Source organism: Salvelinus alpinus, chromosome 26 (assembly GCF_045679555.1).
Source record: "Salvelinus alpinus chromosome 26, SLU_Salpinus.1, whole genome shotgun sequence".
Taxonomy (NCBI): Eukaryota; Metazoa; Chordata; class Actinopteri; order Salmoniformes; family Salmonidae; genus Salvelinus; species Salvelinus alpinus.
In genome coordinates, this window is record NC_092111.1 from 46,686,184 (window position 1) to 46,713,418 (window position 27,235).

General features: G+C 42.2%; 1 protein-coding gene across 26 annotated transcripts in view; it reads right to left on the bottom strand.

Moving 5' to 3' along the window:
- The window catches only part of LOC139555366 (serine/threonine-protein kinase 3), a 28,868-nt gene that overhangs the window by 485 nt on the left and 1,148 nt on the right, over positions 1–27,235 (bottom strand). Inside the window, exons 3-13 of one of the 26 annotated variants that reach the window (XM_071369115.1) lie at positions 26,879–27,007; positions 26,299–26,413; positions 25,990–26,154; positions 25,630–25,797; positions 24,088–24,225; positions 19,827–19,949; positions 18,046–18,247; positions 13,009–13,196; positions 7,591–8,124; positions 7,224–7,515; positions 1,670–7,003 (exon numbers count right to left, since the gene is read on the bottom strand). In XM_071369115.1, coding sequence (XP_071225216.1) covers positions 7,963–8,124; positions 13,009–13,196; positions 18,046–18,247; positions 19,827–19,949; positions 24,088–24,225; positions 25,630–25,797; positions 25,990–26,154; positions 26,299–26,413; positions 26,879–27,007 — 1,390 coding nt within the window. In that variant the 3' untranslated portion in view covers positions 1,670–7,003; positions 7,224–7,515; positions 7,591–7,962. Of the gene's footprint in view, positions 1–1,669; positions 7,004–7,188; positions 8,125–13,008; positions 13,197–18,045; positions 18,248–19,826; positions 19,950–24,087; positions 24,226–25,629; positions 25,798–25,989; positions 26,155–26,298; positions 26,414–26,878; positions 27,008–27,235 lie in introns of all 26 variants that reach the window. The other 25 variants (XM_071369118.1, XM_071369114.1, XM_071369121.1 and 22 more) reach the window with 25 other exon arrangements.

The window sequence follows — 27,235 nt, forward strand, 5'->3', positions numbered from 1 at the left end:
AGAGTCTGCTGTGTGTGTCATAATAATGGAACAGAAGGAAGAGAAAGGCCCACCTCGGCGGAAAATATGTCTCTCTCTCAATGAGTGTGTCGAATTTGGTCAACAAAAAAATTTATGGTTTATTTGCTACGTGAGATTTATTTGATCGAATAGAAGTTTCGTAATGCTTAAGTTGTTAAGAGTGTACTGATATAAGTAGGACACGTGACATCCCGGTAACTTTATATCGGAGTTGTCTCGAGATGGCTATGCATATTCATGAAATGATGCTATTAGCATAGCATCTCTCTCTCCATTGAATACAGGCGGTTGACATCACCAACCCTCGTCGATTATTTAAAAAAGTATTATTTCAATAATGATATCTAGCCCTATAATTTGTGACCACATGTCCCGGGATTGTGCGGGACAGTCCCGCATTTTGGCCCAAACAATCATGTCCCACATTTGATCAACAAATCTAAACACCACAACAACAACAAAGAAGTTGATTTGTCCCGTATTTCAGTCAGACATTCCGACTGGTCTCTTGCATTCACATTGAGTTTATGAAAAGAGTTATAGGCTATCATACGGATGTGGAGGACTAAGCCACTGGTGATGTTAAACACTTGAGTTCTGATATTCTGCAGAGCACAAGAGGAGATGTAGGCCGATCCTCAACCCATATTTCTCACATCTTTTCGGGCTAAATTCCAGCTGAATTTGGAGAGGACAGTGAGGCCTAACAACTTACAAAAAGTGTGCTGCTGATTAAGAGCTACAACAGTAACTATATAGCCGTATTAGCCTGAAAGGTAAGTAACTACATAGCCGTATTAGACTGAAAGGTAATTTCTTCAAACTTGTGAGGCTCTCCATCCTCATTATTTGCTCATGTAACGGATGTGAAATGGCTAGCTAGTTAGCGGGTACGCGCTAGTAGCGTTTCAATCAGTTACGTCACTTGCTCTGAAACCTAGAAGTAGTGTTTATTGCCCTGGCCACATCTGCAGTACTCATGCCTCCTTGCAGCATGCCAAAAGCACATTCACGCAGATGAGCAGGGACCCTGGGAATCATTCTTTTGGTGTTTTTCAGTAGAAAGACCTCTTTAGTGTCCCAACTTTTCATAACTGTGACCTTAATTGCCTTCCGTCTGTAAGCTGTTAGTGTCTTAACGACCATTCCACAGGTGCATGTTCATTAATTGTTTATGGTTCATTGAACAAGCATGGGAAACAGTGTTTAAACCCTTTACAATGAAGATCTGTGAAGTTTTTACGAATTATCTTTGAAAGACAGGGTCCTGAAAAAGGGCCGTTTCTTTTTTTGCTGAGTTTAGATGCGTGTTGACTGATTAGGACATGGGAATATAAGAGCATATGCTAGGCTAAATTACCAAACTAGTCATGCATAGCTCACCATATGATCCTCAAACCTGATAGTGAAAGAATCCAACATTATGCTACTTTTCAAACAAAGTCATTCGTTTTGTCTCCTATAGAAGGTTGTAGCGTAGCCTCCTCAATATCACAGAGACAAACTAAAGATATCCCATATGCATCGACCACGTCTTTCCCCGGCATTTTACAGCTTGTTTCTAGCATAACGCATTGTGTACTAAAGCGTTGCAATAGATTGCTTTATATAAATCAGGTCCAATTATTTAACAAAAAAAACACAATACCCTCACGTGCCGCCTCACTTCGAGCCCTGGTTTTAATTAAACACATCAAGCTCTTCACTGACACTGAGATATTTAAGGAGTGCATGGTAACTAGGGTTGAATAGCAGTACCGGGTTACCGAGATTTCCCACCCAAACCCACTCCGTTTTCCAGGAATAAATAACTGAGGAACCAGTAAATGATAATACATTATTTATATGAACAGCATGATGTAAAATGGAACTGTTAAATGATATGTGATGTCTAAATCTGGCTTCCCTTTGGCCTTCTCTCTGCTCTCTGCATGATCAATCCTCAACGCTCAGGGTGGGGACAGACAGTGCATTTCAGTATGGAGTGCAGTTCACAATGCATGTAGACCCATCATCTGATCATGGTTACATTTTTCTTGTGACAGGGTGTTGCAACACAATCTCACACTCAATTTGTGCACATATGTACAAAAAGTATTTCAGCAGATTTCGTGAGTTTTGTGTGGCTTAATTCGTGTGAAAAGACACATTTTTGTGCGACTTAATTCGTAGGAAAATTTATTTATTGGGGGCAAACTTCGGAACAATCTTTTGAAAGTTATTAGAGCAATGCATGATGGGCAATGGTGTTCTACACTTCCTTTTGTGTCACACATTTATTTATATAAAAAAACAAAAACAGGTTGTCACATAATAGTAGCCTCTATATAGCCTCATTACTAACCGGTACCCCCTGTATATAGCCTCATTACTAACCGGTACCCCCTGTATATAGCCTCATTACTAACCGGTACCCCCTGTATATAGTCTCATTACTAACCGGTACCCTCTGTATATAGCCTCATTACTAACCGGTACCCCCCTGTATATAGCCTCATTACTAACCGGTACGCCCCTGTATATAGCCTCATTACTAACCGGTACGCCCCTGTATATAGCCTCATTACTAACCGGTACCCCCTGTATATAGCCTCATTACTAACCGGTGCCCCCCTGTATATAGCCTCATTACTAACCGGTGCCCCCCTGTATATAGTCTCATTACTAACCGGTACCCCCCTGTATATAGCCTCATTACTAACCGGTGCCCCCCTGTATATAGTCTCATTACTAACCGGTACCCCCCTGTATATAGCCTCATTACTAACCGGTGCCCCCCTGTATATAGCCTCATTACTAACCGGTGCCCCCCTGTATATAGTCTCATTATTGTTATTTTACTGCTGCTCTTTAATTACTTGTTACTTTTATTTCTTCTTTTTTTTAACGGCATTGTTGGTTAGTGTCTCGTAAGCATTTCACTGTAAGGTCTACACCTGTTGTATCCGGCGCATGTGACTAATAAAATTGGCTCAGAATATCAAGCAGAACAGGAAAGGATAAACAACTAGCAGACGTTCCAATGAACAGGGGTTAACTTCTCGGTGCACATAAGATCACATCCCCTCCATTAGGTTTTCAGATCGAGTTCCTAATGGGAGAAAAGATTCTGTCCACTCAGATCACATGAATTCATTGCTTTTTAAAAACAAACCACGTATTTTAAGGCATTTATTCTCATCCAGTTAGTCTTTGGTAGTTGACAAACCTCAACAGTTGTATTATATACAGTATTACATCATAACATATCAAATACACACCACAGGGTTTCCATCGAAGCACTAGTCTATCATCCCCCAGGCAGGCTGCCACTACCATAGTGGAATGTACCAACTGCTATGAATAGTAGGGCTATATTCAAGGTGCGACCGTCCATGTAGAATGTCCCACCCACGTGGTAGCTAGGTGAATTACAACAACTAGGCTGCTTTCCAACCCCTACCCCGCATCCCATTTCCCTGTAACATGGTGGTTTGTGCCATCTGTGTTTAAGGGAACGTCCCTACCCTAAACCATAACACTTACCTAAGCTTGACCATTTTCATTTTCAACTTCAATGGGGTAACGTTAGAGTTACATTCTCAGGACCAATTGTCGTTATGGCTACAGCCTGTACAAGGATACCGGATAGCATGGACAATGGTGGTGGACGTCCAAAGGACCCCGGATAACAACTCACTTTCAGTTTCGTCCAACTTTCAACAGCCGTAAAAAAAATGTTATTGAAAATATATTTTATAGGGATTTAGATGGTTTCTCACACACGTTGTTTTCTCAAACTGAAATTGAGCGTAGAATTGTATCACCTGGAAATGACAGCCATTTCTACATTGGCCGCGCCTCTTAGTGACGCGGATGTAAAGAGGGTGAAGCTTCACATCTTGACAACAAACGAGCTTTTCTTTTCAACTAGAAAGTCTGCCGTTTACAATGCGTTGTTGTATCCTCCTTTAACAGTATTTTCCATATCGCTGGTCATTTCCCAAGAAGCAAATAAACCCAGACAGTATTGATCAATCAGAGGATGCTTTAAAAGGGAAAAACGTATATTTAAGAAAATATGTTAATCAATCATACTTTGGGATATAAGGCTACCTACAGGTTCATAATTAACAGAGGGATGTAAGGCTACCTACAGGTTCATAATTAACAGAGGGATATAAGGCTACCTACAGGTTCATAATTAACAGAGGGATGTAAGGCTACCTACAGGTTCATAATTAACAGAGGGATATAAGGCTACCTACAGGTTCATAATTAACAGAGGGATATAAGGCTACCTACAGGTTCATAATTAACAGAGGGATATAAGGCTACCTACAGGTTCATAATTAACAGAGGGATGTAAGGCTACCTACAGGTTCATAATTAACAGAGGGATATAAGGCTACCTACAGGTTCATAATTAACAGAGGGATATAAGGCTACCTACAGGTTCATAATTAACAGAGGGATGTAAGGCTACCTACAGGTTCATAATTAACAGAGGGATGTAAGGCTACCTACAGGTTCATAATTAACAGAGGGATATAAGGCTACCTACAGGTTCATAATTAACAGAGGGATGTAAGGCTACCTACAGGTTCATAATTAACAGAGGGATATAAGGCTACCTACAGGTTCATAATTAACAGAGAGATATAAGGCTACCTACAGGTTCATAATTAACAGAGGGATATAAGGCTACCTACAGGTTCATAATTAACAGAGGGGTGTAAGGCTACCTACAGGTTCATAATTAACAGAGGGATATAAGGCTACCTACAGGTTCATAATTAACAGAGGGATATAAGGCTACCTACAGGTTCATAATTAAGAGGGGTGTTAGGCTACCTACAGGTTCATAATTAACAGAGAGATATAAGGCTACCTACAGGTTCATAATTAACAGAGAGATATAAGGCTACCTACAGGTTCATAATTAACAGAGAGATATAAGGCTACCTACAGGTTCATAATTAACAGAGGGATATAAGGCTACCTACAGGTTCATAATTAACAGAGGGATGTAAGGCTACCTACAGGTTCATAATTAACAGAGAGATATAAGGCTACCTACAGGTTCATAATTAACAGAGGGATATAAGGCTACCTACAGGTTCATAATTAACAGAGGGATGTAAGGCTACCTACAGGTTCATAATTAACAGAGAGATATAAGGCTACCTACAGGCTCATAATTAACAGAGGGATATAAGGCTACCTACAGGTTCATAATTAACAGAGGGATATAAGGCTACCTACAGGTTCATAATTAACAGAGGGGTGTTAGGCTACCTACAGGTTCATAATTAACAGAGGGATATAAGGCTACCTACAGGTTCATAATTAACAGAGGGATGTAAAGGCTACCTACAGGTTCATAATTAACAGAGGGATATAAGGCTACCTACAGGTTCATAATTAACAGAGGGATGTAAAGGCTACCTACAGGTTCATAATTAACAGAGGGATGTAAGGCTACCTACAGGTTCATAATTAACAGAGGGATATAAGGCTACCTACAGGTTCATAATTAACAGAGGGGTGTAAGGCTACCTACAGGTTCATAATTAACAGAGGGATATAAGGCTACCTACAGGTTCATAATTAACAGAGGGATATAAGGCTACCTACAGGTTCATAATTAACAGAGGGATATAAGGCTACCTACAGGTTCATAATTAACAGAGGGATGTAAGGCTACCTACAGGTTCATAATTAACAGAGGGATATAAGGCTACCTACAGGTTCATAATTAACAGAGGGATATAAGGCTACCTACAGGTTCATAATTAACAGAGGGGTGTAAGGCTACCTACAGGTTCATAATTAACAGAGGGATATAAGGCTACCTACAGGTTCATAATTAACAGAGGGATGTAAGGCTACCTACAGGTTCATAATTAACAGAGGGATATAAGGCTACCTACAGGTTCATAATTAACAGAGGGATGTAAGGCTACCTACAGGTTCATAATTAACAGAGGGATGTAAGGCTACCTACAGGTTCATAATTAACAGAGGGGTGTAAGGCTACCTACAGGTTCATAATTAACAGAGGGATATAAGGCTACCTACAGGTTCATAATTAACAGAGGGGTGTAAGGCTACCTACAGGTTCATAATTAACAGAGGGATGTAAGGCTACCTACAGGTTCATAATTAACAGAGGGGTGTAAGGCTACCTACAGGTTCATAATTAACAGAGGGATATAAGGCTACCTACAGGTTCATAATTAACAGAGAGATATAAGGCTACCTACAGGTTCATAATTAACAGAGGGATATAAGGCTACCTACAGGTTCATAATTAACAGAGGGATATAAGGCTACCTACAGGTTCATAATTAACAGAGGGATATAAGGCTACCTACAGGTTCATAATTAACAGAGGGATATAAGGCTACCTACAGGTTCATAATTAACAGAGGGATATAAGGCTACCTACAGGTTCATAATTAACAGAGGGATATAAGGCTACCTACAGGTTCATAATTAACAGAGAGATATAAGGCTACCTACAGGTTCATAATTAACAGAGGGGTGTTAGGCTACCTACAGGTTCATAATTAACAGAGGGATATAAGGCTACCTACAGGTTCATAATTAACAGAGAGATATAAGGCTACCTACAGGTTCATAATTAACAGAGAGATATAAGGCTACCTACAGGTTCATAATTAACAGAGGGATATAAGGCTACCTACAGGTTCATAATTAACAGAGGGATGTAAGGCTACCTACAGGTTCATAATTAACAGAGGGGTGTTAGGCTACCTACAGGTTCATAATTAACAGAGGGATATAAGGCTACCTACAGGTTCATAATTAACAGAGGGATGTAAAGGCTACCTACAGGTTCATAATTAACAGAGGGATATAAGGCTACCTACAGGTTCATAATTAACAGAGGGATATAAGGCTACCTACAGGTTCATAATTAACAGAGGGGTGTAAGGCTACCTACAGGTTCATAATTAACAGAGGGATATAAGGCTACCTACAGGTTCATAATTAACAGAGGGATATAAGGCTACCTACAGGTTCATAATTAACAGAGGGGTGTAAGGCTACCTACAGGTTCATAATTAACAGAGGGATGTAAGGCTACCTACAGGTTCATAATTAACAGAGGGATATAAGGCTACCTACAGGTTCATAATTAACAGAGGGGTGTAAGGCTACCTACAGGTTCATAATTAAGAGGGGTGTAAGGCTACCTACAGGTTCATAATTAACAGAGAGATATAAGGCTACCTACAGGTTCATAATTAACAGAGGGATGTAAGGCTACCTACAGGTTCATAATTAACAGAGGGATATAAGGCTACCTACAGGTTCATAATTAAGAGGGGTGTAAGGCTACCTACAGGTTCATAATTAACAGATGGGTGTTAGGCTACCTACAGGTTCATAATTAACAGAGGGGTGTAAGGCTACCTACAGGTTCATAATTAACAGAGAGATATAAGGCTACCTACAGGTTCATAATTAACAGAGAGATAAGGCTACCTACAGGTTCATAATTAACAGAGGGATGTAAAGGCTACCTACAGGTTCATAATTAACAGAGGGATATAAGGCTACCTACAGGTTCATAATTAACAGCCCAATAATTGTTTAAAATAGTCCTGAGGGCCAGCAGAGCCATGGGAAGATAGGATAACTCCAGGTCACACTGACTACTGGGGTGGTGATGAGAGACAAAATGGAGGACATTTAATTCCAGACAGCTGTCAGGTCTCTCCTCTCCCTTGGTCAGGTCAGAAAGCACCAGGTCAGAATGCCTTCTCTAAGGTCCTCAGAATTCTGCTGCCAGAGTGCTGATCTAGCATCAGTTCTGCCTTTTCGATCATAAGGAATAAGATTACATGGAAAGTGGACCACATAGATCAGCACTGTGGAATGTGAGACGCTGTATGAACACGGGCCCAGGTCAGAATGTGTTCCTCAGGCTCTTCAGAAGTTCTGCTGTCTGCGTTTCTTGGCGTCCATTGCGTCGAGGATGGGTTGTCTCTTGGCGGTGTAGCGCTGACGCAGCTCCTCGATCTCTCTCTCCATCATGGGGTCCAGAGCCGTCAGACGCAGCTGCAGCTCCTCAAAGTCAAGGTTCTTCAGCTGCTTAGACAGAGAACACACACACAGGGACGCAGACACACACACACACACACACACACAGGGACGCAGACACACACACAGGGACGCAGACACACACACAGGGACGCAGACACACACACACACACACACACAGGGACGCAGACACACACACACACACAGGGACGCAGACACACACACAGGGACGCAGACACACACACAGGGACGCAGACACACACACAGGGACGCAGACACACACACAGGGACGCAGACACACACACAGGGACGCAGACACACACACAGGGACACACACACACACACAGGGACGCAGACACACACACAGGGACGCAGACACACACACACACACACACACACACACAGGGACGCAGACACACACACACACACACACACACACAGGGACGCAGACACACACACAGGGACGCAGACACACACACAGGGACGCAGACACACACACAGGGACGCAGACGCAAACACAGGGACGCAGACGCAAACACAGGGACACACACACACACACAGGGACGCAGACACACACACAGGGACGCAGACACACACACACACACACACACACACACACACACACAGGGACGCAGACACACACACACACACACACACACACACACAGGGACACACAGAGGGAGAAAGGCAACTTTAGAACACGGCACAACCTAAATCACTGTGTCAGATAGGAAGTAAAGACCAAGGGATGGACAGAGATGTCACGCGACTATTGATCACAGAGGTAATGTCACGCGACTATTGATCAGAGGTAATGTCACGCGACTATTGATCAGAGGTAATGTCACGCGACTATTGATCACAGAGGTAATGTCACGCGACTATTGATCACAGAGGTAATGTCACGCGACTATTGATCAGAGGTAATGTCACGCGACTATTGATCAGAGGTAATGTCACGCGACTATTGATCACAGAGGTAATGTCACGCGACTATTGACCAGAGGTAATGTCACGCGACTATTGATCACAGCGATACTGTCACGCGACTATTGATCACAGAGGTAATGTCACGCGACTATTGATCACAGAGGTAATGTCACGCGACTATTGATCACAGAGGTAATGTCACGCGACTATTGATCACAGAGGTAATGTCACGCGACTATTGACCAGAGGTAATGTCACGCGACTATTGATCACAGAGATACTGTCACGCGACTATTGATCACAGAGGTAATGTCACGCGACTATTGATCACAGAGGTAATGTCACGCGACTATTGATCACAGAGGTAATGTCACGCGACTATTGATCACAGAGGTAATGTCACGCGACTATTGATCAGAGGTCATGTCACGCGACTATTGATCACAGAGGTAATGTCACGCGACTATTGATCACAGAGGTAATGTCACGCGACTATTGATCAGAGGTAATGTCACGCGACTATTGATCACAGAGGTAATGTCACGCGACTATTGATCACAGAGATACTGTCACGCGACTATTGATCACAGAGATACTGTCACGTGACTATTGATCAGAGATACTGTCACGTGACTATTGATCACAGAGATACTGTCACGTGACTATTGATCACAGAGATACTGTCACGTGACTATTGATCACAGAGATACTGTCACGTGACTATTGATCACAGAGATACTGTCACGTGACTATTGATCACAGAGATACTGTCACGTGACTATTGATCACAGAGATACTGTCACGTGACTATTGATCACTGAGATAATTAGATTCCTATTAATCACAGAGATAATATTACATTCCTATTGATCACAGACATACTATTACATGCCACCAGGGGTCTTTTCACAGTCCCCAAATCCAGAACAAATTCAAGAAAGCGTACAGTATTATATAGAGCCTCTATTGCATGGAACTTCCTTCCATCTCATATTGCTCAAATAAACAGCAAACCTGGTTTAAAAAACAGAGAAAGCAAAGCCTCTCCCCTATTTGACCTAGATAGTTTGTGTGTATGTATTGATATGTAGGATACGTGTGCCTTTAAAAAATGTTTTGTAGTTCTGTCCTTGGGCTGTTCTTGTCTATTAATGTTCTGTTTCATGTTCTGTGTGGACCCCAGGAAGAGTAGCTGCTGCTTTTGCAACAGCTAATGGGGATCCTGATAAAAGCCCAATACCACTTTTTAAATGTATTGATCTGTATATGTTATGTACACATGTACACTACTGGTCAAAAGGTTGGACACACCTACTCATTCAAGGGCTTTTTTCATTTGGACTAGTGAAGACATCTAAACTATGAAATAACATATATGGAATCACATAGTAACCAAAAAAGTGTTAAACAAAAAAGTGTTAAACAAATCAAAATATACTTTATATTTGAGATTCTTCAAATAGCCACCCTTTGCCTTGATGACAGCTTTGCACACTCTTGGCAGTCTCTCAACCAAAACTAAAATTTGGACTCATATATGTACTTGGTCTTTTACCAAATAGGGCTATCTTCTGAATACCAAACCTACCTTGTCACAACACAACTGATTGGCTCAAACACATTAAGGATAGAAATTCCACAAATTAACTTAACAAGGCATACCTGTTAATTGAAATGCATTCCAGGTGACTACCTCTTGAAGCTGGTTGAGAGAATGACAAGAGTGTGGAAAACTGTCATCAAGGCAAAGCTTGGCTACTTTGAAGAATCTCAAACACTTTTTTGGTTACTACATGATTCCATATGTGTTATTTCATAGTTTTGATGTCTTCACTATTATTCTACAATGCAGAAAATAGTCAAAATAAAGAAAAACCCTGGAATGAGTAGGTGTGTCCAAACCTTTTACTGGTACTGTAGTTCTATAGATGGCTCTACATGCTGTTCTATATGTAGTTCTATGGATGGTTCTACATGTTGTTCTATGGATGGTTCTATATGTAGTTCTATAGATGGCTCTACATGCTGTTCTATATGTAGTTCTATGGATGGTTCTACATGTTGTTCTATGGATGGTTCTATATGTAGTTCTATGGATGGTTCTACATGTTGTTCTATGGATGGTTCTATATGTAGTTCTATAGATGGCTCTACATGCTGTTCTATATGTAGTTCTATGGATGGTTCTACATGCTGCTCTGTGTAGTTCTATGGATGGTTCTATATGTAGTTCTATGATGATTCTATATGTAGTTCTATGATGGCTCTATATGTAGTTCCATGGATGGTTCTACATGCTGTTCTATATGTAGTTCTATGGATGGTTCTACATGTTGTTCTATGGATGGTTCTATATGTAGTTCTATGGATGGTTCTATATGTAGCTCTATGGATAGTTCTATATGTAGTTCTATAGATGGCTCTGCATGCTGTTCTATATGTAGTTCTATGGATGGTTCTATGTAGTTCTATGGATGGTTCTATATGTAGTTCTATGGATGGTTCTATATGTAGTTCTATAGATGGCTCTACATGCTGTTCTATATGTAGTTCTATGGATGGTTCTACATGTTGTTCTATGGATGGTTCTATATGTAGTTCCAAGAATGGTTCTATATGTAGTTCTATGGATGGTTCTACATGCTGCTCTGTGTAGTTCTATGGATGGTTCTATATGTAGTTCTATGATGATTCTATATGTAGTTCTATGATGGCTCTATATGTAGTTCCATGGATGGTTCTACATGCTGTTCTATATGTAGTTCTATGGATGGTTCTACATGTTGTTCTATGGATGGTTCTATATGTAGTTCTATGGATGGTTCTATATGTAGCTCTATGGATAGTTCTATATGTAGTTCTATAGATGGCTCTGCATGCTGTTCTATATGTAGTTCTATGGATGGTTCTACATGTTGTTCTATGGATGGTTCTATATGTAGTTCTATGGATGGTTCTATATGTAGTTCTATGAATGGTTCTATATGTAGTTCCAAAAATGGTTCTATATATGGTTCTACATGCTGCTCTATGTGTAGTTCTATGGATGGTTCTATATGTAGTTCCATGGATGGTTCTATATGTAGTTCTATGATGGTTCTATATGTAGTTCTATGATGGTTCTATATGTAGTTCTATGATGGCTCTATATGTAGTTATATATGTTGTTCTATGGATGGTTCTATATGTTGTTTTATGGATGGTTCTATATGTTGTTCCATGGATGGTTCTATGTTGTTCTATGGATGGTTCCATATGTTGTTCTATGGATGGTTCTATGTAGTTCTATGGATGGTTCTACATGTTATATATGTAGTTCTATGGATGGTTCTATGTAGTTCTATGGATGGTTCTATATGTTGTTATATATGTAGTTCTATGGATGGTTCTATATGTAGTTCTATGGATGGTTCTATGTAGTTCTATGGATGGTTCTATGTAGTTCTATGGATGGTTCTATGTAGTTCTATGGATGGTTCTGTTGTTCTATGGATGGTTCTATATGTAGTTCTATGGATGGTTCCATATGTAGTTCTATATATTGTTCTATATGTAGTTCTATGGATGGTTCCATATGTAGTTCTATATATTGTTCTATATGTAGTTCTATGGATGGTTCTATGTAGTTCTATATGTTGTTCTATATGTAGTTCTATGGATGGTTCTATGTAGTTCTATGGATGGTTCTATGTAGTTCTATGGATGGTTCTATGTAGTTCTATGGATGGTTCTGTTGTTCTATGGATGGTTCTATATGTAGTTCTATGGATGGTTCCATATGTAGTTCTATGGATGGTTCCATATGTAGTTCTATATATTGTTCTATATGTAGTTCTATGGATGGTTCTATGTAGTTCTATATGTTGTTCTATATGTAGTTCTATGGATGGTTCTATATGTTGTTCTATGGATGGTTCTATATGTAGTTCTACGGATGGTTCCATATGTAGTTCCACGGATGGTTCTATATGTCGTTCTATGGATGGATGATTAGGTGTAACTCACAAAGTCAAAGTCTCCGTCCTGAGGAACCTTCCAGTTGTCAGGGAAGACGTTCTTAGCCTGGCTGATGTGATAGCCTGGTTCCTCCTGCTGGTTATGGTTATAGCTCTCCTGTTGGACCTTGTTAGAGTCCTGCTTGTCAAAGTAGTCCATGAAGGAGGGTCTCAGGGCCTGCTGGGAGGTGGGGTGTCCTGTGGAGAGAGGAAACATTTACTCTTCCTAATGAATAACACAACCACACGGTGTGGAGGGAGGTAGAGCTAGGCATGTTGGAGTAATAAACACATGTTAGGGATACTCCTGGATCTTTACGTCCTTTATGTCCAGTATGAAGGAAGTTGGAGCTAGTTTCTATGTCTCGGTGTCCAGAATGAAGGAAGTTGGAGCTAGTTTCTATGTCTCTGTGTCCAGAATGAAGGAAGTTGGAACTAGTTTCTATGTCTCTGTGTCCAGGATGAAGGAAGTTGGAGCTAGTTTCTATGTCTCTGTGTCCAGAATGAAGGAAGTTGGAACTAGTTTCTATGTCTCGGTGTCCAGTATGAAGGAAGTTGGAACTAGTTTCTATGTCTCTGTGTCCAGAATGAAGGAAGTTGGAACTAGTTTCTATGTCTCTGTGTCCAGTATGAAGGAAGTTGGAGCTAGTTTCTATGTCTCTGTGTCCAGGATGAAGGAAGTTGGAACTAGTTTCTATGTCTCTGTGTCCAGGATGAAGGAAGTTGGAACTAGTTTCTATGTCTCTGTGTCCAGAATGAAGGAAGTTGGAACTAGTTTCTATGTCTCTGTGTCCAGGATGAAGGAAGTTGGAACTAGTTTCTATGTCTCTGTGTCCAGTATGAAGGAAGTTGGAACTAGTTTCTATGTCTCTGTGTCCAGGATGAAGGAAGTTGGAACTAGTTTCTATGTCTCTGTGTCCAGGATGAAGGAAGTTGGAACTAGTTTCTATGTCTCTGTGTCCAGGATGAAGGAAGTTGGAACTAGTTTCTATGTCTCTGTGTCCAGTATGAAGGAAGTTGGAGCTAGTTTCTATGTCTCTGTGTCCAGAATGAAGGAAGTTGGAACTAGTTTCTATGTCTCTGTGTCCAGGATGAAGGAAGTTGGAACTAGTTTCTATGTCTCTGTGTCCAGAATGAAGGAAGTTGGAACTAGTTTCTATGTCTCTGTGTCCAGTATGAAGGAAGTTGGAGCTAGTTTCTATGTCTCTGTGTCCAGTATGAAGGAAGTTGGAGCTAGTTTCTATGTCTCTGTGTCCAGAAAGAAACTAGTTCCAACTTCCTTCAATGTCTCTGTGTCCAGTATGAAGGAAGTTGGAACTAGTTTCTATGTCTCTGTGTCCAGAATGAAGGAAGTTGGAACTAGTTTCTATGTCTCTGTGTCCAGAATGAAGGAAGTTGGAACTAGTTTCTATGTCTCTGTGTCCAGGATGAAGGAAGTTGGAACTAGTTTCTATGTCTCTGTGTCCAGTATGAAGGAAGTTGGAACTAGTTTCTATGTCTCTGTGTCCAGGATGAAGGAAGTTGGAACTAGTTTCTATGTCTCTGTGTCCAGTATGAAGGAAGTTGGAGCTAGTTTCTATGTCTCTGTGTCCAGTATGAAGGAAGTTGGAACTAGTTTCTATGTCTCTGTGTCCAGAATGAAGGAAGTTGGAACTAGTTTCTATGTCTCTGTGTCCAGTATGAAGGAAGTTGGAGCTAGTTTCTATGTCTCTGTGTCCAGTATGAAGGAAGTTGGAGCTAGTTTCTATGTCTCTGTGTCCAGAATGAAGGAAGTTGGAACTAGTTTCTATGTCTCCGTGTCCAGGATGAAGGAAGTTGGAACTAGTTTCTATGTCTCTGTGTCCAGTATGAAGGAAGTTGGAGCTAGTTTCTATGTCTCTGTGTCCAGTATGAAGGAAGTTGGAGCTAGTTTCTATGTCTCTGTGTCCAGTATGAAGGAAGTTGGAGCTAGTTTCTATGTCTCTGTGTCCAGAATGAAGGAAGTTGGAACTAGTTTCTATGTCTCTGTGTCCAGAAAGAAACTAGTTCCAACTTCCTTCAATGTCTCTGTGTCCAGTATGAAGGAAGTTGGAACTAGTTTCTATGTCTCTGTGTCCAGAATGAAGGAAGTTGGAACTAGTTTCTATGTCTCTGTGTCCAGAATGAAGGAAGTTGGAACTAGTTTCTATGTCTCTGTGTCCAGAATGAAGGAAGTTGGAACTAGTTTCTATGTCTCTGTGTCCAGTATGAAGGAAGTTGGAGCTAGTTTCTATGTCTCTGTGTCCAGTATGAAGGAAGTTGGAGCTAGTTTCTATGTCTCTGTGTCCAGAAAGAAACTAGTTCCAACTTCCTTCAATGTCTCTGTGTCCAGTATGAAGGAAGTTGGAACTAGTTTCTATGTCTCTGTGTCCAGAATGAAGGAAGTTGGAACTAGTTTCTATGTCTCTGTGTCCAGAATGAAGGAAGTTGGAACTAGTTTCTATGTCTCTGTGTCCAGTATGAAGGAAGTTGGAACTAGTTTCTATGTCTCTGTGTCCAGGATGAAGGAAGTTGGAACTAGTTTCTATGTCTCTGTGTCCAGTATGAAGGAAGTTGGAACTAGTTTCTATGTCTCTGTGTCCAGGATGAAGGAAGTTGGAACTAGTTTCTATGTCTCTGTGTCCAGAATGAAGGAAGTTGGAACTAGTTTCTATGTCTCTGTGTCCAGGATGAAGGAAGTTGGAACTAGTTTCTATGTCTCTGTGTCCAGTATGAAGGAAGTTGGAACTAGTTTCTATGTCTCTGTGTCCAGGATGAAGGAAGTTGGAACTAGTTTCTATGTCTCTGTGTCCAGGATGAAGGAAGTTGGAACTAGTTTCTATGTCTCTGTGTCCAGGATGAAGGAAGTTGGAACTAGTTTCTATGTCTCTGTGTCCAGTATGAAGGAAGTTGGAGCTAGTTTCTATGTCTCTGTGTCCAGGATGAAGGAAGTTGGAACTAGTTTCTATGTCTCTGTGTCCAGAATGAAGGAAGTTGGAACTAGTTTCTATGTCTCTGTGTCCAGGATGAAGGAAGTTGGAACTAGTTTCTATGTCTCTGTGTCCAGTATGAAGGAAGTTGGAACTAGTTTCTATGTCTCTGTGTCCAGTATGAAGGAAGTTGGAGCTAGTTTCTATGTCTCTGTGTCCAGAATGAAGGAAGTTGGAACTAGTTTCTATGTCTCTGTGTCCAGAAAGAAACTAGTTCCAACTTCCTTCAATGTCTCTGTGTCCAGTATGAAGGAAGTTGGAACTAGTTTCTATGTCTCTGTGTCCAGGATGAAGGAAGTTGGAACTAGTTTCTATGTCTCTGTGTCCAGGATGAAGGAAGTTGGAACTAGTTTCTATGTCTCTGTGTCCAGTATGAAGGAAGTTGGAACTAGTTTCTATGTCTCTGTGTCCAGTATGAAGGAAGTTGGAGCTAGTTTCTATGTCTCTGTGTCCAGGATGAAGGAAGTTGGAACTAGTTTCTATGTCTCTGTGTCCAGGATGAAGGAAGTTGGAACTAGTTTCTATGTCTCTGTGTCCAGTATGAAGGAAGTTGGAGCTAGTTTCTATGTCTCTGTGTCCAGTATGAAGGAAGTTGGAGCTAGTTTCTATGTCTCTGTGTCCAGAATGAAGGAAGTTGGAACTAGTTTCTATGTCTCTGTGTCCAGAATGAAAGAAGTTGGAGCTAGTATGTCCAGTATGGATATCGGTATTCGCGAGCATGCTCGCTGTTCCCATAGACTTCCAAGTGATTGCGCTAACGCTAGTTAGCAACTTCCTTCAAACTGTATCCCTTGAATATAATAATTTTCCAACTGTAAAGGTTTATATCTAGGAGGAATAGATAAGGTTTTAAAATATACTGAACAAAAATATAAAAACGCAACATGTTTTTCATGAACTGAAATAAAAGAGCCCAGAAATGTTCCACAATGCACAAACAGCTAATTTCTCTCAAATGCACACATTTGTTTATATCCCTGTTAGTGAGCCTTTTTCCCCCCCCCAAGATAATCCATCCACCTGACAGGTGTGGCATATCAAGAAGCTGATTAAACAGCATGATTATTACACAGGTGCACCTTGCACTGGGGACAATAAAAGGCCACTAAAATGTGCAGTTTTGTCACAACACAATGCCAAAGATATCTATATTTTTTAAGGAGCGTACAATTGGCATGCTGCCTACAGGAATGTCCACCAGAGCTGTTGCCAGATAATTGAATGTTAATTTCTCTACCACAAGCCGCCTCCAATATTGTTTTAGAAAATTTGGCAGTACGTCCAACCGGCTTCACAACCGCTGACCACATGTAACCACGCCAGCCCAGGACCTCCACATCTGGCTTCTTCACCTGCGGAATATTCTGAGACCAGCCACCCGGACAGCTGATGAAATTGAATATTTCAGTCTGTAATAAAGCCCTTTTGTGGGGAAAAACTCATTCTGATTGGCTGGACCTGGCTCCCCAGTGGGTAGGCCTATGGCTGCGCCCCTGCCCAGTGGGTAGGCCTATGGCTGCGCCCCTCCCCAGTGGGTAGGCCTATGGCTGCGCCCCTCCCCAGTGGGTAGGCCTATGGCTGCGCCCCTCCCCAGTGGGTAGGCCTATGGCTGCGCCCCTGCCCAGTGGGTAGGCCTATGGCTGCGCCCCTCCCCAGTGGGTAGGCCTATGGCTGCGCCCCTCCCCAGTGGGTAGGCCTATGGCTGCGCCCCTGCCAAGTCTTGGGTCTAAAGAAGTTATTTCAATTGACTGACTTCGTTATATGAACTGGAACCTAGGAATTGTTGTATTTTGCATTGATATATTTGTTTACAGTAGCAACATTACTAAAGACAGATAAAGCTACAGGACGGACAGCTACAGGACGGAGGTCCTGAGGTTGGGGGTTTAAGTCTTTCTCCATGTGCATTTTGTCTCAAATCAAATAAATCACAAAAACTAGATAATGTCAGCTACAGCCTACAGTACTACACTGACAGCTCACTATAATAAATATAACTAAATGATCACCAAATATACTATGTTACAGCCTACAGTACTATGCTGACCAGCTCTACTCACTCCTCATGGAGCCTTCGTCGTTGTCCTCCTCCTCCTCATCACTGTTGATGACCATGGTTCCCAGGTCTGCCTCTAACATGGTACTGCCGTGCTCGATCATGGTCTGAGCTCCGTCACTCATGGTGCTGGTTGCTCTCATGGTGCCAGCCCCCTCTGACCCAGACTTCACCATGGTGTGGGAGTCCACCTCCACCTCCTCTTCCTGGACGCAGAGAGAGAGGACGGTCAGGTCAATCAAACTAACTTGTAAAGTCCTTTTTACATCAGCAGGTGGACAGTAAGGTACTGGGATTCATTCATACAAATACCCACTAACTGCAGAAAGTGCAGGCCCAAACCTGAGCTGTGTAGAAGGACATGTTACCCAGGAAATAAAATGTTACGTTCAAAGTATCAACTGCAAATATATCAAGTGTGTGCTGGTCCCATTACTCTGCTTTCATACTAGGTATTAACACAAAAACAACATTTTAAGTGAAAAATAAGCCTTGGTCTTAAGCAACAAAAGGAAATTCACACAAGCACCAATGTGTAATCCACCCATGCTCTACCAAGGTTTTTCCCAACACACAGCGTTGACCTACTACAGTAGTTATGTTGGTCTATTGTACTTCAACAGTATGTAGGCAGGTTGCTTAGGATTCAAACCTTCTTTGTGGAAGAACGTAGGACTGGCATTTGGACATGAGCTAGCTGACGTTATTCTAAAATGGATTAAATTATTTCAATCAATCTACACACAATACCCCATAATGACAAAGCAAAAACAGGTCGACATTTTTGTAACTTTATAACAAATAAAAAACAGATATACCTTATTTACATAAAAGGTATTTCTGGGGGGTCTGAATACTTTCCGAATGCACTGTATGTTGAATGAGCATGGAGACTAGAGAGCCTCACAAGTTTGACGAAATGACCTTTATATATTTCAGTCTAACACGGATATTTATTTACTTACTTTTGGAGCACCAATTATATTACCAAAGACATCTTAAATTTGTATTCAATAATTTTTTGACACGTATAATATAACAGCACAATAATTTTAATTCAGGGTTTTTTGGGGGCTCATATATAGGCCTATGCATATGGGTGTTGGGAATTAAAAGCACTGTCCATTTTGTTGTGTATCAACTGTAATACTGTTGTGATGATAAGTGTTTGATGTGACTTTAGATTGCATTGACGTCAGAGTGGTTAGAGGGACAATAGAGCCCTGAGTACCAGGTTTACTGCGGTCATGACTCGTGACTGCCGGTGTGGCAGTAATACGGCCACCGCACCAGCCCTAGTTGCATCCCCCCCATTAGAGTCCCAGACACTTGTAGAATCTATGCCAAGACGCATTGAAGCGGTTCTGGCTCGTGGTGGGCCAAGGCCCTATTAAGACACTGTTGGTGTTTCCCTTATTTTGACAGTTACCTGTAGCTTCTATGTGAAGTGTTGAGGTCAGCTGTTGTTGTCTAGCTAGCTAATGGCTAAAGTAATTTGTGTAAATGTTCCATGACCAAATGAAGCTCCCTTTTCTTTTCCTGTTCAGCAGACTGGTGGTAGCTAACTATTAAGATACGTTTTATTGGTGTCATATTGGCTTAGATGGAATGGGAGAAATATTTTAATATAACATTCAGCATCAACCAATCCCTACTTGTAGTTGACTATCATCAGAACTATAATGCCCCTAGAAGACCAGCCATTAAGGCAGCTTGGTGAACATGTCTGAACCCAGCTGCTTTAATGGCTGTGTACTGTGTACATAGATCCTAGACTAGACGTACAGAGTCGTCCTCCTGCTCCAGCTCTCTCTGCTGCTCCTGGTGTCTCTTAACCTTCATCTCCATGGACTCAGTGATCAGGTCTCTCAGGATGGTGACTGGCTTGGCTACCGTGATGAACGGATGCTACAGGAGAGAGCGAGAGGAGGAAGACAGTGATCAGTGATCAGGTCTCTCAGGATGGTGACTGGCTTGGCTACCGTGATGAACGGATGCTACAGGACAGAGCGAGAGGAGGAAGGCAGTTAGTTGACGAAGCGCCACATGCCTGCCAGTGGTTTAATATGTTGGTAGAGGAAGGGACAGCATAGACAGATAAATGTCTGATGAGCTACAGAAGACCACATTATGATGTTCTACCAGGAGTCTGTCTGTCTCACCTAGTATACAGGAGTCTGTCTGTCTGTCTCACCTAGTATACAGGAGTCTGTCTGTCTCACCTAGTATACAGGAGTCTGTCTGTCTGTCTCACCTAGTATACAGGAGTCTGTCTGTCTCACCTAGTATACAGGAGTCTGTCTGTCTGTCTCACCTAGTATACAGGAGTCTGTCTGTCTGTCTGTCTCACCTAGTATACAGGAGTCTGTCTGTCTGTCTCACCTAGTATACAGGAGTCTGTCTGTCTGTCTGTCTCACCTAGTATACAGGAGTGTGTATGTCTCACCTGTGATAGTCACCTGTGGTAGTCGTCCGTCTGTCTCACCTGTGGAAGTCGTCTCGTCTGTGTCTCACCTGTGGTAGTCGTCTCGTCTGTGTCTCACCTGTGGTAGTCGTCTCGTCTGTGTCTCACCTGTGGTAGTCGTCTCGTCTGTGTCTCACCTGTGGAAGTCGTCTCGTCTGTGTCTCACCTGTGGAAGTCGTCTCGTCTGTGTCTCACCTGTGGTAGTCGTCTCGTCTGTGTCTCACCTGTGGTAGTCGTCTCGTCTGTGTCTCACCTGTGGTAGTCGTCTCGTCTGTGTCTCACCTGTGGTAGTCGTCTCGTCTGTGTCTCACCTGTGGTAGTCGTCTCGTCTGTCTCACCTGTGGTAGTCACCTGTGGTAGTCGTCCGTCTGTCTCACCTGTGGAAGTCGTCCGTCCATGTGTCTCACCTGTGGTAGTCGTCTGTCTTTCTGTCTCACCTGCCAAAGCAGCAGCTACTCTTCCTGGGATCCAGCAAAATTAAGGCAATTTATACAATTTTAAAAACATTACAATACATTCACAGATTTCACAACACACTGTGTGCCCTCAGGCCCCTACTCCACCACTACCACATATCTACAGTACTAAATCCATGTGTATGTGTGTATAGTGCGTATGTTATCGTGTGTCTGTGACTATGTTTGTGTTTCTTCAGTCCCCGTTGTTCCATGAGGTGTATTTTTATCTGTTTTTACATCTGATTCTACTGCTGCATCAGTTACCTGATGTGGAATAGAGTTCCATGTAGTCATGGCTCTATGTAGTACTGTGCTCCTCACATAGTCTGTTCTGGACTTAGGGACTGTGAAGAGACCTCTGGTGGCATGTCTTGTGGGGTATGCATGGGTGTCTGAGCTGTGTGCCAGTAGTTTAAACAGCTTTCAACATGACAATACCTCTCACAAATACAAGTAGTGATGAATTCAATCTCTGCTCCACTTTCAGCCAGGAGAGATTGACATGCATATTATTAATATTAGCTCTCTGTGTACATCCAAGAGCCAGCCGTGCTGCCCTGTTCTGCGCCAATCTCCACATCTCCACTTCCTCCCCATCTCCACTTCCTCCCCATCTCCACTTCCTCCCCATCTCCACTTCCTCCCCATCTCCACTTCCTCCCCATCTCCACTTCCTCCCCATCTCCACTTCCTCCCCATCTCCACTTTCTCCACTTCCTCCCCATCTCCACTTCCTCCCCATCTCCACTTCCTCCCCATCTCCACACTGTATACAGATGTTTCTATTGTGTACGTTTGTTTATGTGTAACTCTGTGTTGTTGTATGTGTCGCACTGCTTTGCTTTATCTTGGCCAGGTTGCAGTTGTAAATGAGAACCTGTTCTCATCTGGCCTACCTGGTTAACTAGCCTACCTGGTTAACTGGCCTACCTGGTTAACTAGCCTACCTGGTTAACTAGCCTACCTGGTTAACTGGCCTACCTGGTTAACTGGCCTACCTGGTTAACTGGCCTACCTGGTTAACTAGCCTACCTGGTTAACTAGCCTACCTGGTTAAATAGCCTACCTGGTTAAATAAAGGTGTAATAAAATAAATACAAATCTTAGCTACTGTTGTATCAATATGTTTTGACCATGACAGTTTACAATCCAGGGTTACTCCAAGCAGTTTAGTCACCTCAACTTGCTCAATTTACACATTGTTCATTACAAGATGTAGTTGAGGTTTAGGGTTTAGTGAATGATTTCTCCATAATATTTTACGCTGCTGCTACTCTCTATTCATCATATATGCAGTCACTTTAACCATATCTACATGTACATAGAACCTCAATCAGCCTGACTAACCGGTGTCTGTATGTAGCCCCGCTACTTTTATAGCCTCGCTGCTGTATATAGCCTGTCTTTTTACTGTTGTTCACCTAATACCTTTGTTGCACTATTGGTTAGAGCCTGTTAGTAAGCATTTCACTGTAAGGTCTACTACACCTGTTGTAGAAACTTTGATTTGATTTTGTTTTGAAATACAATGCTTTTAGTTTTGGAAATATTTAGGACCAACTTATTCCTTGCCACCCACTCTGAAACGAACTGCATCTCTTTGCTAAGTGTTGCAGTCATTTCAGTCGCTGTAGTAGCTGACGTGTATAGTGTTGAGTCATCTGCATAGACACTCTGGCTTTACTCAAAGCCAGCGGCATTTCGTTAGTAAAGATTTGAAAAAGTAAGGGGCCTAGACAGCTGCCCTGGGGAATTCCTGATTCTACCTGGATTATGTTGGAGAGGCTTCCATTAAAGAACACCCTCTGTGTTCTGTTAGACAGGTAACTCTTTATCCACATTATAGCAGGGGGTGTAAAGCCATAACACATATGTTTTTTCAGCAGCAGACTGTGATCGATAATGTCAAAATCTGCACTGAAGTCTAACAAGTCAGCCCCCACAATCATTTTATCATCAATTTCTCTCAGCCAATCATCAGTTATTTGTATAAGTGCTGTGCTTGTTGAATGTCCTTCCCTATGAGCTGAAAGTCTGTTGTCAATTTGTTTACTGTGAAATAGCATTGTACCTGGTCAAACACCATTTCTTCCAAAAGTTTACTAAGGGTTGGTAACAGGCTGATTGGTGGGCTATTTGAGCCAGTAAAGGGGGCTTTACTATTCTTAGGTAGCGGAATGACTTTAGCTTCCCTCCAGGCCTGAGGGCACACACTCTCTAGTAGGCTTAAATTCAAGATGTGGCAAATAGGAGTTGCAATATCGTCTGCTGTTATCCTCAGTAATTTTCGATCCAAGTTGTCAGATCCCGGTGGCTTGTGGTCGTTGATCGACAACAATACTTTTTTCACCTCGTCCATACTGACTTTACAGAATCCAAAAGTACAATTCTGGTCTTTTATAATTTGGTCCGATATACTTAGATGTGTAGTGTCAGCATTTGTGTGTGTGTCTGTCTGTGTCTCACATGTAGTAGTTGCGTGTGTCTCACCTGTAGTAGTTGCCCGTGTCTCACCTGTAGTAGTTGCGCGTGTCTCACCTGTAGTAGTTGCGCGTGTCTCACCTGTAGTAGTTGCGCGTGTCTCACCTGTAGTAGTTGCGCGTGTCTCACCTGTAGTAGTTGCGCGTGTCTCACCTGTAGTAGTTGCGTGTCTCACCTGTAGTAGTTGCGCGTGTCTCACCTGTAGTAGCTGCGTGTCTCACCTGTAGTAGTTGCGCGTGTCTCACCTGTAGTAGTTGCGCGTGTCTCACCTGTAGTAGTTGCGCGTGTCTCACCTGTAGTAGTTGCGCGTGTCTCACCTGTAGTAGTTGCGCGTGTCTCACCTGTAGTAGTTGCGCGTGTCTCACCTGTAGTAGTTGCGCGTGTCTCACCTGTAGTAGTTGCGCGTGTCTCACCTGTAGTAGCTGCGTGTCTCACCTGTAGTAGTTGCGCGTGTCTCACCTGTAGTAGTTGCGCGTGTCTCACCTGTAGTAGTTGCGCGTGTCTCACCTGTAGTAGTTGCGCGTGTCTCACCTGTAGTAGTTGTGTGTCTCACCTGTAGTAGTTGCGCGTGTCTCACCTGTAGTAGCTGCGTGTCTCACCTGTAGTAGTTGCGTGTCTCACCTGTAGTAGTTGCGTGTCTCACCTGTAGTAGTTGCGTGGCTGTAGCTCTCTGTTCTGGGTTCTTCACCAGACATTTCTTTACAAAGTGTGTGAAGTCATCTGTCCACAGCTCAGGCTTCCTGAACGTAGGCGGTGGGTTGGTTGGGATCATGAAAATAGCCTGACAGTAATACAGACGAAGAAGAGACAGAAAACACCTAGTGAAGCAGGTAGTATAGAAGCCTCTCTGTAACCCTAATGAATGTCTATTGACCGCTTGGTACGGCACCTCTCTGTAAACCCTAATGAATGCCTTTAATTCTAAATAAATCACAGTGTCACCAGCAAAGCCCCCGCACACCATCACACCTCCTCCTCCATGCTTCACGGTGGGAACCACACCATCACACCTCCTCCTCCATGCTTCACAGTGGGAAACACACATGCGGAGATCATCCGTTCAGCCACACCACATCTCACAAAGACACGGCGGTTGGAACCAAAAATCTAAAATTTGGACTCATCAAACCAAAGGACAGATTTCCACTGGTCTAATGTCCATTGCTCGTGTTTCTTGGCCCAAGCAAGTCTCTTCTTCCTATTGGTGTCCTTTAGTAGTGGTTTCTGATTCATGCAGTCTCCTCTGAACAGTTGATGTTGAGATGTGTCTGTTACTTTGTACTCTGTGAAACATTTATTTGGGTTGCTATTTCTGAGGCTGGTAACTCTAATGAACTTATCCTCTGCAGCAGAGGCAACTCTGGGTCTTCCTTTCCTGTGGCAGTCCTCATGAGAGCCAGTTTCATCATAGCGCTTGATGGTTTTTGCGTCTGCACTTGAAGAAACTTTCAAAGTTCTTGAAATTTTCCAGATTGACTGACCTTCATGTCTTAAAGTAATGATGGATTGTTGTTTCTCTTTTCTTATTTGAGCTGTTCTTGCCATAAAATGGACTTGGTCTTTTACCAAATAGGGCTATCTTCTGTATACCACCCCTACCTTGTCACAACACAACTGATTGGCTCAAACGCATTAAGGAAAGAAATTCCACAAATTAACTTAACAAGGCACACCTGTTAATTGAAATGCATTCCAGGTGACTACCTCATGAAGTTGGTTGAGAGAATGCCAAGAGTGTGCAAAGCTGTCATCAAGGCAAAGCTTGGCTACTTTGAAGAATCTCAAATATATTTTGATTTGTTTAACACATTTTTGGTAACTACCTGATTCCATATTCTACAATGTAGAAAATAGTCTAAATAAAGAAAAACCCTGGAATGACCAGTCAAAAGTTGACACCTACTCATTCCAGGGTTTATCTTTATTTTTACTATTTTCTACATTGTAGAATAATAGTGAAGACATCAAAACTATGAAATAACACATATGTAATCATATAGTAACTAAAAAGGGTTATAAAATATATTTGGAAGAATCTAAAATATATTTGTTTATTTGTGATTCTGTGACATCCAAGTGTTTGTGGAGTATTCCAGATGTCTTATTTTTCAGTCACCAGCTCGGTGAATTATTATCAACATGTAGACTAACCTCCCTGAACTGTCCTGCCCAAACTCAGACTCACCCTCATGGGATGTATATCAGCGTAGGGAGGTTTGCCCTCAGCCATCTCTATAGAGGTGATGCCCAGGGACCAGATGTCTGCCACACAGTTATATCCTATCTCCTGGATGACCTCTGGAGCCATCCAGAACGGAGTCCCGATCACCGTGTTCCGCTTTGCCATCGTGTCCTAGACAGGGACAGAATAATATGGACATTAGTCTAACCTATATATAAACTTCTGTGATTCACTGCTACAATCACTACACTAAAATCAAGATAATAAGAACTCCTGATAAAACTGACACCAGATTACATCGGTAGACAGAGTCAGAATTCACTTCAGCGAGACAGAGAGTTGAAGACAGACAGGCATACAGACCGTGAGTTGTCCCGCTACTCCAAAGTCAGCCAGTTTGGCATGGCCCTCTGTGTTGAGGAGAATGTTGCCTGCCTTGATGTCTCTGTGGATCTTCCTCATGAAATGCAGATACTCCAGACCTTTCAATGTGGACTTGAGGATGGTGGCAATCTCATCCTCTGTGAGCTATACAAGAGGAGATGGTATTAATGATTCATTCTGATAATTCAGTAGTCTATGAATACACATTAACATGAGAAACGAATGGTAAAAGGTTACCGAAGCACCAAAGGTCATCTTCATTGTCACACTTTTAGTCAATATACTGACCGTCTTATTGCGTAGTCTGATGATGTCTGAAACAGAGCCGGCTCCACAGTACTCCATCACTATCCACAGGTCTGTGTTCTTAAAGTAGCTGCCATAGTACTTCACCACATAAGGACTGGACAGGAGACAGAACAAACATTTACTGGTGAAAGGTGAGCAAACAGAGTGTGGTACTGGTTCTAGTAACAGAGTGTGTGGTACTGGTTCTAGTAACAGAGTGTGTGGTACTGGTTCTAGTAACAGAGTGTGTGGTACTGGTTCTAGTAACAGAGTGTGTGGTACTGGTTCTAGTAACAGAGTGTGTGGTACTGGTTCTAGTAACAGAGTGTGTGGTACTGGTTCTAGTAACAGAGTGTGTGGTACTGGTTCTAGTAACAGAGTGTGTGGTACTGGTTCTAGTAACAGAGTGTGTGGTACTGGTTCTAGTAACAGAGTGTGGTACTGGTTCTAGTAACAGAGTGTGTGGTACTGGTTATGTGATTATGGAGGAGGAGACTGTTCTCCTCTCACTAGCCTCTGGAGCCATGCTAGCTCTGCCTGTTGAAAGGCTGGGCCAGAGAGTCTATCCTCTCATACAGACCTGTCACACTGCTGCATGATGGATATCTCCTTGATGATCTCCTGGAGGTCTGACTCAACAGGCACCTGTTTGATAGCCACCACCTGGCCTGACTCCTTATGGATGGCTTTAAACACACTGCCATAGGACCTGGGGGAGATGAAGACAGTGGAAATGATGCAGAAAGTACCAAAGACCAGGGCCCAGATTCACAAAACACTTATTATGCAAAAATGTAAGCATCTTAAGGAAAAATAAGAAGTTCCTAAGATAGTTTGTAAGGGCAATTCCTCAACAATATCTTAAAATACATATTAGTTCCATCAGTTGTTGTATAAATAATCTAGTCATTATTATTATGTCAATTTACATGAACAT